Source organism: Sphaerodactylus townsendi, linkage group LG01 (genome assembly GCF_021028975.2).
Source record: "Sphaerodactylus townsendi isolate TG3544 linkage group LG01, MPM_Stown_v2.3, whole genome shotgun sequence".
Lineage (NCBI taxonomy): Eukaryota > Metazoa > Chordata > Lepidosauria > Squamata > Sphaerodactylidae > Sphaerodactylus > Sphaerodactylus townsendi.
The window spans coordinates 29902629-29913448 of NC_059425.1; the positions used below are offsets into that span (position 1 = coordinate 29902629).

Genomic DNA, 10820 nt, shown 5'->3' on the forward strand with positions numbered 1-10820 from the left:
CTGTCCTGCTGAGAAAGTGCTCTAACTGTTAGGTGATTCTTCCTAATGTTTAGCCTTTAACTCTTAATTTCTACCTGTTGGTTTTAATCTGACCTTCTGTGGAAATAGAAAACAACTCCGCACCATCCTCTATATGAGAGTCCTTCAAGTAAAGATGTTATAGATACTTATATAAAGAATGTCATAGTACAAAAAATGTCGTATTTTAGTGATTTTACAAGGGATATTTTATGGAAAAAATTTCAATGTTCCCTGAAATTTCTAATGTTTCACTGGAAAAACAATTAAAAACCAAGTTTCCCATTTTTTAATGGCCTTCCCATATATAAGCTAGTTTTCATACAAAACAGAATGCACTTCTTGTATCTTCATCTTGAACAGCTGTCACTACATTCACGTCACATCTGTACAGTTGATATAGTGAGTTGAGCCCTCCCAAAGGATGATTTATTTATACCAAACAAGAATTTTTTGTTGGAGAGAGAAAATCAACTCCTGCCAAAGAAAGACTCACTAAATAGAAGGAAACTGTTGGATCCAACCCAATTCAGCATTTTTTTAAAATCTCAGGCTGTTCAGTGTATTTTAATGAGGGAATTAATTCCGAAACCCTTTGTGAAAATGAATGAGATTGCAGTTGCTCAGGAGATGATTATTCTGCTTTGATAATGCTTGAAACTATTGACCCGAATTAAGTTAAATGACAACTTTCTATCCTCGGATTAAGACAGTATCAAAATAAATCTTGTTCCCTCCTCCAATAGCCTTAAACATCTATAAAATTTCACTCTAGGGAAGGGTTGGAGAAGCTCTTGGTATTGAGTATTCCTGCCTGTATTCCCAACACGTATTGCACCGAGCTTCCTAACTGCTTGAAAAAGACTCTTCAGTTCTTCAGCACTGTTTCTCCTTGATGGGTCTTCCCTCAGCTACTGTGTCAGAAGAGTTCTTTCCATGTTTAAAAGATGGACATTCTGCCTTTCCACAATGACCTTGAACAAACATTTTTTTTAAAGCAGATTAAAATCAGTGAAACGGAACCTCAGAAGTTGCGCATCTTGCCTCAGCTGTCTTGGGTAAACTGCATGATGGTAGCTGCCACAGACTCCACGGCATCCTGATTAATCTGGCAGTGGTAGAATCCATCTTGCATGGAGAAGCAGGCGTGCACAGTTCCCACCAAGGCCGGGTGTGGAACTTTCGGCTTGATGTCAACAAATAATTTAGTGTTGTTCTTTTGCTTATAATGGAGAACAACCAAGAGGGCCTTTCGAGTACCTGAAAGGGGATTCAGAGCAACACAAATTCAGACACAGTCAAGAGCAGGCTATTGGTTGAAGTGATTTGCTACAGTTCCCAGGGGGAGGGAAGAGATCTAACTGCTCATGTATTTATTTAAAATGCCTTTTCATCCAAGTGGGATCCCCAAATTCCAGACATCAAACATTAATAAATTTCAACATCGAAAACTGTAAAAATAAAGTATGTGTATAATGCTTCAATAAAACATAGCATAACGCCAATACCGGGGAGGAGGCCAATTGGAGTTAGTGAGCATATACCAAACAGAACAAAAATGTTTTCACCTTTTGGTGAAATACAGCAATTGATTAATCTCCCTGGGGAGGGAATTCTAACATTTGGTGCCATGACCAAGAAGGTCCTTTTTCAGATAACTGCCTTTTAAAGCTTCAGATGGAAAAGGGCACTCACAGCAGGGCCTCCACAGATGGCCACAATGGATGGGCAGGTACATATGGGGGAAGTTGGCCAAGCCATAGGGAGCTTTAAAGGTCAATACCAGCAACTTGAACTAGACACAGAAGTAAACCGGGAGCCAATGTTGATGGAATAAGACTGGAATGATATAGTCCCTATGACCCACTCCAAATTCAGTCAATAGCATTCTCTGCCAACCATAGCCACTGGATTGTCTTCAAGGACAGTCCCATATAGAGTGCATTGCAGTGATCTAATCTAGATGTTATCAGAAATCTTTGAAGTTGGCCAGAAAGCACCTGCCCCGTTCCCAGTCACCTTGCTCAAAAATGGTACATTGGAGACTGAATACAAAGATTTGTTACCTCAGCTCTCCTTGAGTCTCACAGATTTCTTACCAAGAGAGTACAAATTGTATAGTGTAGTGGTTAAGAGCAGCGGATTCTAATCTGGAGAATGTGGTTTGATCCCCCACTCCACATGAGCGGCAGACTCTAATCTGATGAATCAGTTTGTTTTCCCCTTTCTCCACATGTAAGCTGTTTTGAAACTCCTTATAGTTGAGCAAACCCAAACACCTCTTCTTCTTCAAGGCAGTAGCAAGCACCTCCTCTTTCAGGGAGGCATTTCTAGTTTCACAAACCTACCCCACTAGCCTACACCAACAGATTTAAGAAGCCAGGAAGGGCACAAATTATAAAAGAAGGTAGCAGGTCTCAAATTTCCAAGAAACCTGTCCCCATCCTCAGACTGTCCATGCTGAAAGTATCCCACACCACTGGACAAATCAATATCCTAGGACTTGCTACTGTTACTGTTCATGCAAGGTATTTTATCTGCAAAATGTGTCACAAAAAGGGTTGCAGTTGGCTGCAGAGAAGTCCACCTCCTCCTGTGGGCTGAGACTCCAAAAGCCCTGAGCTCCTGGAAGAGTTTCACTAGTTTATGCTGTGTGGATGAAAAGGTGATAGAGAAATATTGTTTACATTTCACATACTGTCCTAAATCATCCCCATGGAATAGTCAATTTCCACTTCACCCCAGAGTCCCTCTTTTGGGTTTTGCATCATCTGTAAGGTGCTTGCTAAAACTCCTGCAATGGAAATTCGAATTTTCATCTACACAGGGCACAATTTAGATTGGGACTACGATAGGCAAAGAGAAGAGGCCACAGTGCCTCCCCTTCCCAGCCATTTCTGTAACCTGAAATAGCTGTGCAGGACTATTTGTCCCAATGGGGCCTCTAAGTATACAGATGGCATATACAAAGGTTTCCTAATGGGGAAAACAGCACTCCCTGAGGCAGTTTGGGGTTGGGAAAACAGAACAGCAGGAAAGCTGAGTAGGCACCCTCTCTCATGTTGCCAGCTCACAATCTGAATGGGACTCTGGCAATGCGTGGAAATTAATCTCCCTGGCAACCAAATATCTGGACTGGACGAGGTCCTTGTAGTGGACTCTGATGACTGTGTTTCAAGCAGTTATGTCTTTGAATAAGGAGAACAGCTGATAAGCTGGGAATAATGACCCTGTGCAAGTACCCTATCTCCCATCAGAAATAACGAGAAAATGGCTCCTGGGAGGGAAGGGGCACAGAGGCTGCAAAAAGTTGTATTTGCCTAAAGCTAGGCTCTGATGCCAGTGTGATCCAAAGAAACCTCTGGGAAGCCAAGGGAAGAGGCCAATTGTCATGAACAACCCAAACTATCTCACAGACCTGACTTGAGCCCACACAACTTAAAAGACCTACTTACTTTTGAGCCCATCAAGAGGCAGTAGTCGCCAGATTCATGCAAAGTTCACGGGAAGATACGTGGTAGAAACGCCACTATCAGCAGAAGGTGCCCCTGAATCCCTTCTTCCTTGACGTTACTTCCACCTGGGAGTGAGAATCCTGCTGGCCATTGCCAGCAGCTTAGTCCACCCTTTCTACTCAAGAACTGCTTCTCTATAACCGCAAATCTTTGCCTTTGGTTACTTGTCCAGGAACTCTGCACAGGGGAAGGCCTGGGAGGAGAAAAGGTGGAGGAGAGGGGCAAATCTCCATTAATATCCAAAGGAAAGTCTCATCTCTCTTTCTCCCCACAAGAATACAGTGGCAACTTTCAACCTCCCAGCAGCCCCTGCTGTGAAAGGCACACAGCAATTCTCCTCTGGGTTGGATGCACTCATGTCTAACAGAATGCACTTTTATATATTTTTGGTGTCAGCTGAACATGAATAACTACTAATGTCCATTCCAGACTAACAATCAGCACCATGTTAATCCATAAGCATATGTTGAATTGTATCTCTGTTCATAGGCATCTATCTATCATTGCCATTTTTATCCTATACTTTCGGCAAATAGCAGTGGCATACAGGGCTTCCCCTCCCTATTTTATCATAAGGTAAAACCATAACAACCTTGGGAAGTAGATCAGGATGAGCAAGTCAGACTGGCCCAAAGTCATCCGGTAATCCCATGACACAGTGAGCAGCCAGGTCCCCCAGGTTCTTGTCTAACCACCACCCCACTCTAATTCCACACTGTCATCGTAGAAAGCCCACAGTTGAAGCTGAAGCATCTAAGCCTCTGCTCTTGACCATTATCAATCCCTTCTAGATGCTTTCATATATACCTGTCATCTGCGGGACTGGTGGTTCATCAGCTTCTGTCTTACTCTTGGGTACCAGCTGCCTCTGAAACTCCTCAAGCTCTTCCCGGAGATCCTGATTTTCAACCTGCAGGTTGGCTATCACAACTTCCTGGACATTCTTCACTTCCTCCAACTCATTCAGCTCTTGCTGAAGCCTTTGATTTTCAGCCACCAGGCGATTTTCTGAGACCTTCTTGCTGTCTTGTTGCTTCAGCAACTCTTGCTGAAGCCGCTTAACTTCAGCTTGCAGAGAACGTACTTGCAGGCCCTGGCTGTTATTTAGCTCTTTCTGAAGCCGCTGATTCTCAGCCAACAACTCATTCATAATTTGGACAGGCCTCTCCAGAGCCTGCAGGAATTGTGAGGACTGGGGGTGGGAGGAACTCCTCAGAACCTGAAGACAAGAACTACTGTCAACCACAAGCTAGGGAAATAAGGATTATCCTAAAGCACAGAGACATTATGGGGAAAATCCGCTTAGTATGGGCACCAGGGTGCCTGAGAAGTAAGCCAAAGAAGTACAGGATTCTATCTCATAGGATTTTAATGGCCAGACTAGATGTGAATGCATCCATGGTTCTGACCAGCAAGCAATGACACCATTTTAAAAACAAATGAGACAATTTTAAAGGCTGCAAGTTCCATAGCATGGGGGTCCCACGCCATGCCTTTTATGTGCCAAAACAAGGAGGGAGTGTGGCCATTTCAGGATCTGAAAAGACCCTCAGCCTACCACGTGACATTTTAAAATTGCTTTAACGTTCAATCATTGTCCATGGACTAATGAGGATCATCACATCTGGTTTGGCCACAAGACCCCTGATAAATCCCTCTGGCCTAGCACCTGTTTCCAGGAGTGGCCAACAGGATGCATTTACAAGTGGGCATAAACACAACAATCTTCCCTTGTTAATTGTCACAGCATCTGGCACTCAGAGGTATATTGCTTCTATTCAGTTAGGGCTAGTCACAATCGATAGACATCCCCCCCTCCCCTATTAAGCTGTATAATTTTTTAAAAGTTGCCAAAGACAGAAATCTTTTGCAACAGACATTTTCATGAAATAGCCAACTCCCTCCCACTCGGGTGCCTCATTTTCTGCACCCCTGCAATGACCTGGGATGGGAGGAGACAGAGATATCAGAAAAAGCATTCTTTGTGTTTGAGGGGCTCACAGACACATGTTGTTCCCCTGCTGGATCAGGCCGTATGATTGACATGTACACATTGCTCATAGATGACTGCAGTGTCAAGGAATGACTTGCCTGTGTGAACGAGACTCATAGATGTAATGCCAAAGAGAAAAGCCTTCTGAAGGTGCCACCTGGCAAATAATTAAAACTGACAGCTGCCTTTGTTGTGGTTTCCATTTTGTGGAATGACCTGCCTGAGAAAAGGCAGTAAGGGCCTCCCTGCTTCTGCCATTCTGCAAATTATGTCAAAGAGGCCATTTTGCAAAACGGGAATAGGGCAGCAGTGGGTCTAATGGAAGGGTCTAAGGGGGAACTTATGCAAACAGAACAGGATTCAAACACATTCCACTGCTTATTGCATCTTGCTTTGACTGTAATGTTATCAACTGTTTATGTTCTGGTTGTTGTGGGTTTTCCGGGCTGCGTGACCGTGGTCTGGTAGATCTTGTTCCTAATGTTTCACCTGCATCTGTGGCTGGCATCTTCAGAGGTGGATCACAGAGAGAAGTCTGTTATACACTGTGTCCAGGAAGAAGGGAATGTTTAGCTCCCTTCTCACTAAACATTCCCTTCTCACTGGACACAGTGTATAACAGACTTCTCTCTGTGATCCACCTCTGAAGATGCCAGCCACAGATGCAGGTGAAACATTAGGAACAAGATCAACCAGACCACGGCCACACAGCCCGGAAAACCCACAACAACCAGTAGAATCCGGCTGTGAAAGCCTTCGACAATACATTGTTTATGTTCTGTTGTTACCCCACTGGGAGAAAGACAGGATGAAAAAAATCTAACTAAATAAAATAAATCTCTCTAGTGCATTTTTATCCCAGTCTTTCTCTAAAGAGCTCTGGGCAGCATTCTCCTTTCCCTATTTTATCTGCAAAATCACCCTGCAATGCAGGTGATACAGACAGGAATTGCTTCATGCCAGAATAAGGACTCGAACCTGTGAACATTTTGTTTTAAGGTGTTTTTACCTTCAGCTCTGCCTCCAGTGGGTTAGTTTTTGCTAGGGTCTTGTCTGTTGCTAGGCTCAAAGAGGTTCTGGCCTCCACTTTGCCTTGCTCCAGGTGCTGCAATAAATAATCAAGCGCATTAAAAGCAGAAAGAAAAACCAATCCCAAATGAAAGACTAGTCTTGCGAGGGGAAAAAAAGGATGCCGGACTAGGATCAGTTCATTTGGGAATGCTGAACTGGAAGACAAACCCACAAGACTTGCACTGCACATTAGGAGAATGTTTTCCATTCTGATTTGACTTCCTCTCAGACCAGTCTTGTCAGGTACAAAATACAAGTGGGAAATGGAAGCTGAAAGTGACTTGCCTGAGGACACAGAACGAATCACTGCAGAGGAGGGAGTAAATTCCCACATCCAAGTGATGTTGTCCCCAACTATTGTTCTGCACTGGTCCAGCACATTCTTTTTGGACAGTACCTAGCACCACAGCAATCCTAGGCGTCTTTGTACAGCACTGACAACATAAGCATTCTCCAACAAAAACTGGGCTTTTGATTTGGCCACATCTGGGACTGTGTTCATCCCCTGGACCTCTTTCCTTCCATGAACTTTATTTTGAAAATTGAAGACCGGGGGCGGGGTCTTTGCAAGTGTAGCCTGGTGACATGAACCCTGGAGGTCAAGCCCTGCTGCCCCATATCTCAACACCCAGAATCCATTTCAATCTTTATATATCTTTGTATACCTTTCCCCCTCCTATAAACCAGGGAATTAGAATGATACTCTATTTTGTCTATATATGTTTCCCTTATACTCTTGTTCTCCAAGAACGTTTTAATGGAGACATTTTACAGTTTCTGAAAGCAGGTGAAGAGATAGCAGAGGTGTATCTAGGGAAAATGTAGCCCGGTGCAAAATCTGAGCCCCCCCTCATATGGGTGGCTGTCCTCCCTGTGTATGGACTCGGGGGAAGGAGGAGGGGCATGGGGGGCGATTTTCCGTTCCCCCACGTGACTAAATGGCTGAAGCCCAGGGGCATTTGACCCCCTATGTCCCCTTGGGCAGTACATCCTTGAGAGACAGTCCTGTAAGACCTACCCCCTTTTGTACTGTGGCCTGTATTAACTCTGGGAATTAGTGATGCTCCCTTATTGGAAGTGTGTGGGAATTTCCAGAAGACCCTTGCAGGGAAGTGAGCTGTTTGGACTCAGTATCACTTTCACTCTGCACTTGGAAGCCAGCAGCGGGCCTGGAACAGATCCAAAATGTGCAGTTCAAAATCAGGATTCAGTTTTGAATTAGTAGTGCACAGTTTTGAATTAGTAGTCAAATACAGAAGAGAAGACACACTTCTTTATTGGACAACATTCGACACCATTATATTTTTGATTTTTTTTTACTGTAGCTCCCCAATATTTTGGCCTTTAGCCTGAACACATGAAGCTGCCTCATACCTGAGATGAGGATCTTTGGTCACGTAAAGGTCAGTTTTGTCTTACTCAAGACTGAGCAGAGGGTTCGCTTTACAGGGGCCTCCAGGTGACAGGGAACTCTTCCACATCACCTGGATCCTTTCACCGGCTGGGAGATACTGGGGACTGAACCTCAGACATATGAGGGCGTGCATGCCAAGCATAAAGCCTATAATTCTCTGAGGCCACCAAGTCTCACCCTGTATGAGTTTCTTCTGGCATTCATTTCTACTCCAGTAAGGAGGTAAGGAATTCGTCTTCACAGGCTTTTACTTCAGCCTAGAGACACTTTGGAGACATGGGAAGTCTTTTGCCTCTGGAGCCTGCTAATTTGGATATTGCTGACCCTGGGATGCCCACAGTCCTACCTTCCTGCATGCACCGAGAATTACCTAGCAACAGAAAGGTTTTCCTGGTACCTATAGTCAGAGTACTCCACACATCTAAGCCTGTGTAGGGGCGGTGCTGATAAATGGCACTATACAACAGCCAGTTATGCTACGTTGAGATACAGCAAGTGAATTGGATAGAGGGATGGTGGTGATTTAGGAAGGAAGCTCTCTTGCCTCAGTGATAGGAATGAATCACCGCTTGGCGGCTTTACCAGAAGAGTCCCGAAAGCTCTTCAATTTCTGACATCTCCAGCTGAAACGATCAGGTGGTCATTGGCTCCTTCCCCCTAGGATGGGTGGGCCTCAACCAGATGATGGGCTCCCTTCCCCCTCCCCTACGCCCCAGAGTGGGTGATCCGGGTCTCTACCAGATGAGGGGCCCACTCCTCCTTCCCTATTTTGGAGCAGCAGTGGTGTAGTGGTTAAGAGCAGGTGCATTCTAATCTGGAGGAACCGGGTTTGATTTCCCGCCCTGCCATTTGTTGCTGTGGAGGTTTATCTGGGGAATTCAGATTAGCCTGTGCACTCCCACACACGCCCCAACAAGATGACCTTGTAAGCTAGTCACAGTTCTTCAGAGACTTCCTCTCGAAGCCCCACACACCCTCAACAGGGTGTTTGTTGTGAGGGGGGAAGGGTAAGGGGATTGTAATCCCCTTTGAGTCTCCTATAGGAGAGAAAGGGGGGATATAAATCCAAACTCTTCTTCTTCATCATCTTCTATCCCTTCCCCTGAGGGTGAGTGGGCCTCAACCAGATGACGGGCTCCCTTCCCCCTCCCCCCAATGATGGCCCCTCACCCTCCCTCTAAATGAGACCCTGCTGCCAGTTTGAGTGGACAATACCGACCTTGATAGGCCAATGGGGTGACTCAGTATAAGGCATGTGAGCAGTGGTGGGATCTCACAGGTTTGCACCACTTCGGCAGAACCGGTTGTTAAAATGGTGCTTGTAAACAACCAGCTGTAAAATTATTTGAATCCCACCACTGCATGTGAGGGTGTGTACACATACCATGAAAATAAATAGGTGTCTTGAAACTCTACAAGGAGCATCTTAGACCAACAATATTTCCAGGGTAGAAACTTATTGAGAATCAAAGCTCCCTTCCTCAGATACCAGAACTTTGGCTGTTGAAAGCTTGTACCCTGGAGATTTTGTGGGTCTCTAAGATGCTGTCGGACTCAAACCTTGCTCTTCTACTGCAGATTAACAAGACTTTCCACCAGAAACTAGAGTCCTGGTGAATGTCCACCAGCCATTCTCCCCATGCATTTCTCAATTCCCCTTAGAAATTTCTGGGCCAGTAAAAATGGTTCCACTGACAATGTGTCATGATCACACCCACAAGGGAAAAGGGTGCTCAGCACATGTCAAATGTTCATGCATGCCCCTTGGGAGTAGTGGTTAAGAGCAGGTGCGTTCTAATCTGGAGAACCAGAGTTAGCTAGTGAACTCCCACACATGCCAGCTGGGTGACCTTGGGCTAGTCACAGTTCTTCGGAGCTCTCTCAGCCCCACCTACCTCACAGGGTGTTTGCTATGGGGGAGGAGGGAAAGGAGAGTGTAAACCCCTTTGAGTCTCCTTACAGGAGAGAAAGGGGGGATATAAAGTCAAACACTTCTTTTTCTTCATAAACGGCGGGGCGGGGCGGGGCTCCCAAAACTTCCCCGCCTCCCAACATCTATAAGACGCCTCCCTTCCAGAAGCCTCCCCGGCCCCATTAGGGCTCACTAGAGGCGGTTTTCCAAGGGGCTTGAGCCCCGGAACCTAGTCTTCCCAGCGGCTTATTCTCACCTTAGGAGGGGAGCTTCCTGGACACTCCCTAGAGAGCCGGCTGGCACTCAAGGAAGACCCCGCATCTCTGCTGCTCCAGAGCCAACGGAACCGGGAATCCATGTCCTGCGCCTTGTGCCCAGCGGAATCCTGTCTCCGGGGGGCAGATCTTTGATCGCTCCTCGGATACACTGTTACGCCAGATCCTCCTTTTTGCCTAATGGGATCTCCTCGAGCTATCCCCTCACAAGCCAAACCCAGAGCCTGGTGGGAGGTGTCGTAGGAGTGGAGGCTCTTAAAAGAATCCTCCGAGGAAAAGTCTTCTGTTGGAGGGAGGATCCCCTTAGCGGTGCCCCGGGGCCTGCAGACTGGCCTTGGAGGGATCCCTCGCATCCGATTCCCCTCCCCGGTGGTTCGCTTGCACTTTCTTCTTCGGTCGCGGGTTTCATTGTAGGGGAAAGTGAAACCGAAACCCGCGAGGAGGATTCGGGGATCTCCTCGGAGGACTCTGCTGCCCCCTAGCGGCCGTCCTGGCTGCAGCTTTTGGTTAGTCGAAGTGAGGCTCCGAAAGTCTCCGAGGGTGGGCGAAGTTGCTTCCCTCCTGGGAACGCGCGGACACACAGCTTCCTGCTCCGTCCAGGTGTGTGGTGGAGTGGTGCACT

At 46.1% G+C, this 10820-nt stretch overlaps 1 protein-coding gene across 1 annotated transcript; it reads right to left on the bottom strand.

Annotated features, from left to right (window-relative positions):
• Positions 1-284: 284 nt before the first annotated feature.
• On the bottom strand, positions 285-10601 carry LOC125444130. The gene is made up of 4 exons (XM_048516571.1): positions 10180-10601; positions 6536-6631; positions 4341-4752; positions 285-1278 (listed from the first exon to the last, which is right to left on the bottom strand). The coding sequence occupies exons 1-4, from the start codon at positions 10549-10551 to the stop codon at positions 1064-1066; spliced, it is 1095 nt and encodes a 364-aa protein (XP_048372528.1). The 5' UTR covers positions 10552-10601; the 3' UTR covers positions 285-1063.
• Positions 10602-10820: the final 219 nt, after the last annotated feature.

What these genes read in the sequence shown, in the direction of transcription:
- LOC125444130 (XM_048516571.1), bottom strand. Translation starts at nt 10,551, where the DNA reads ATGCGAGGGATCCCTCCAAGGCCAGTCTGCAGGCCCCGGGGCACCGCT. An exon ending in CAGGAAGCTCCCCTCCTAAG is followed by an intron (nt 6,632 to 10,179) that starts GTGAGAATAAGC and finishes TATTTATTGCAG; the next exon opens with CACCTGGAGCAAGGCAAAGT. An exon ending in ACCAGTCCCGCAGATGACAG is followed by an intron (nt 1,279 to 4,340) that starts GTATATATGAAA and finishes ATCCCCTTTCAG; the next exon opens with GTACTCGAAAGGCCCTCTTG.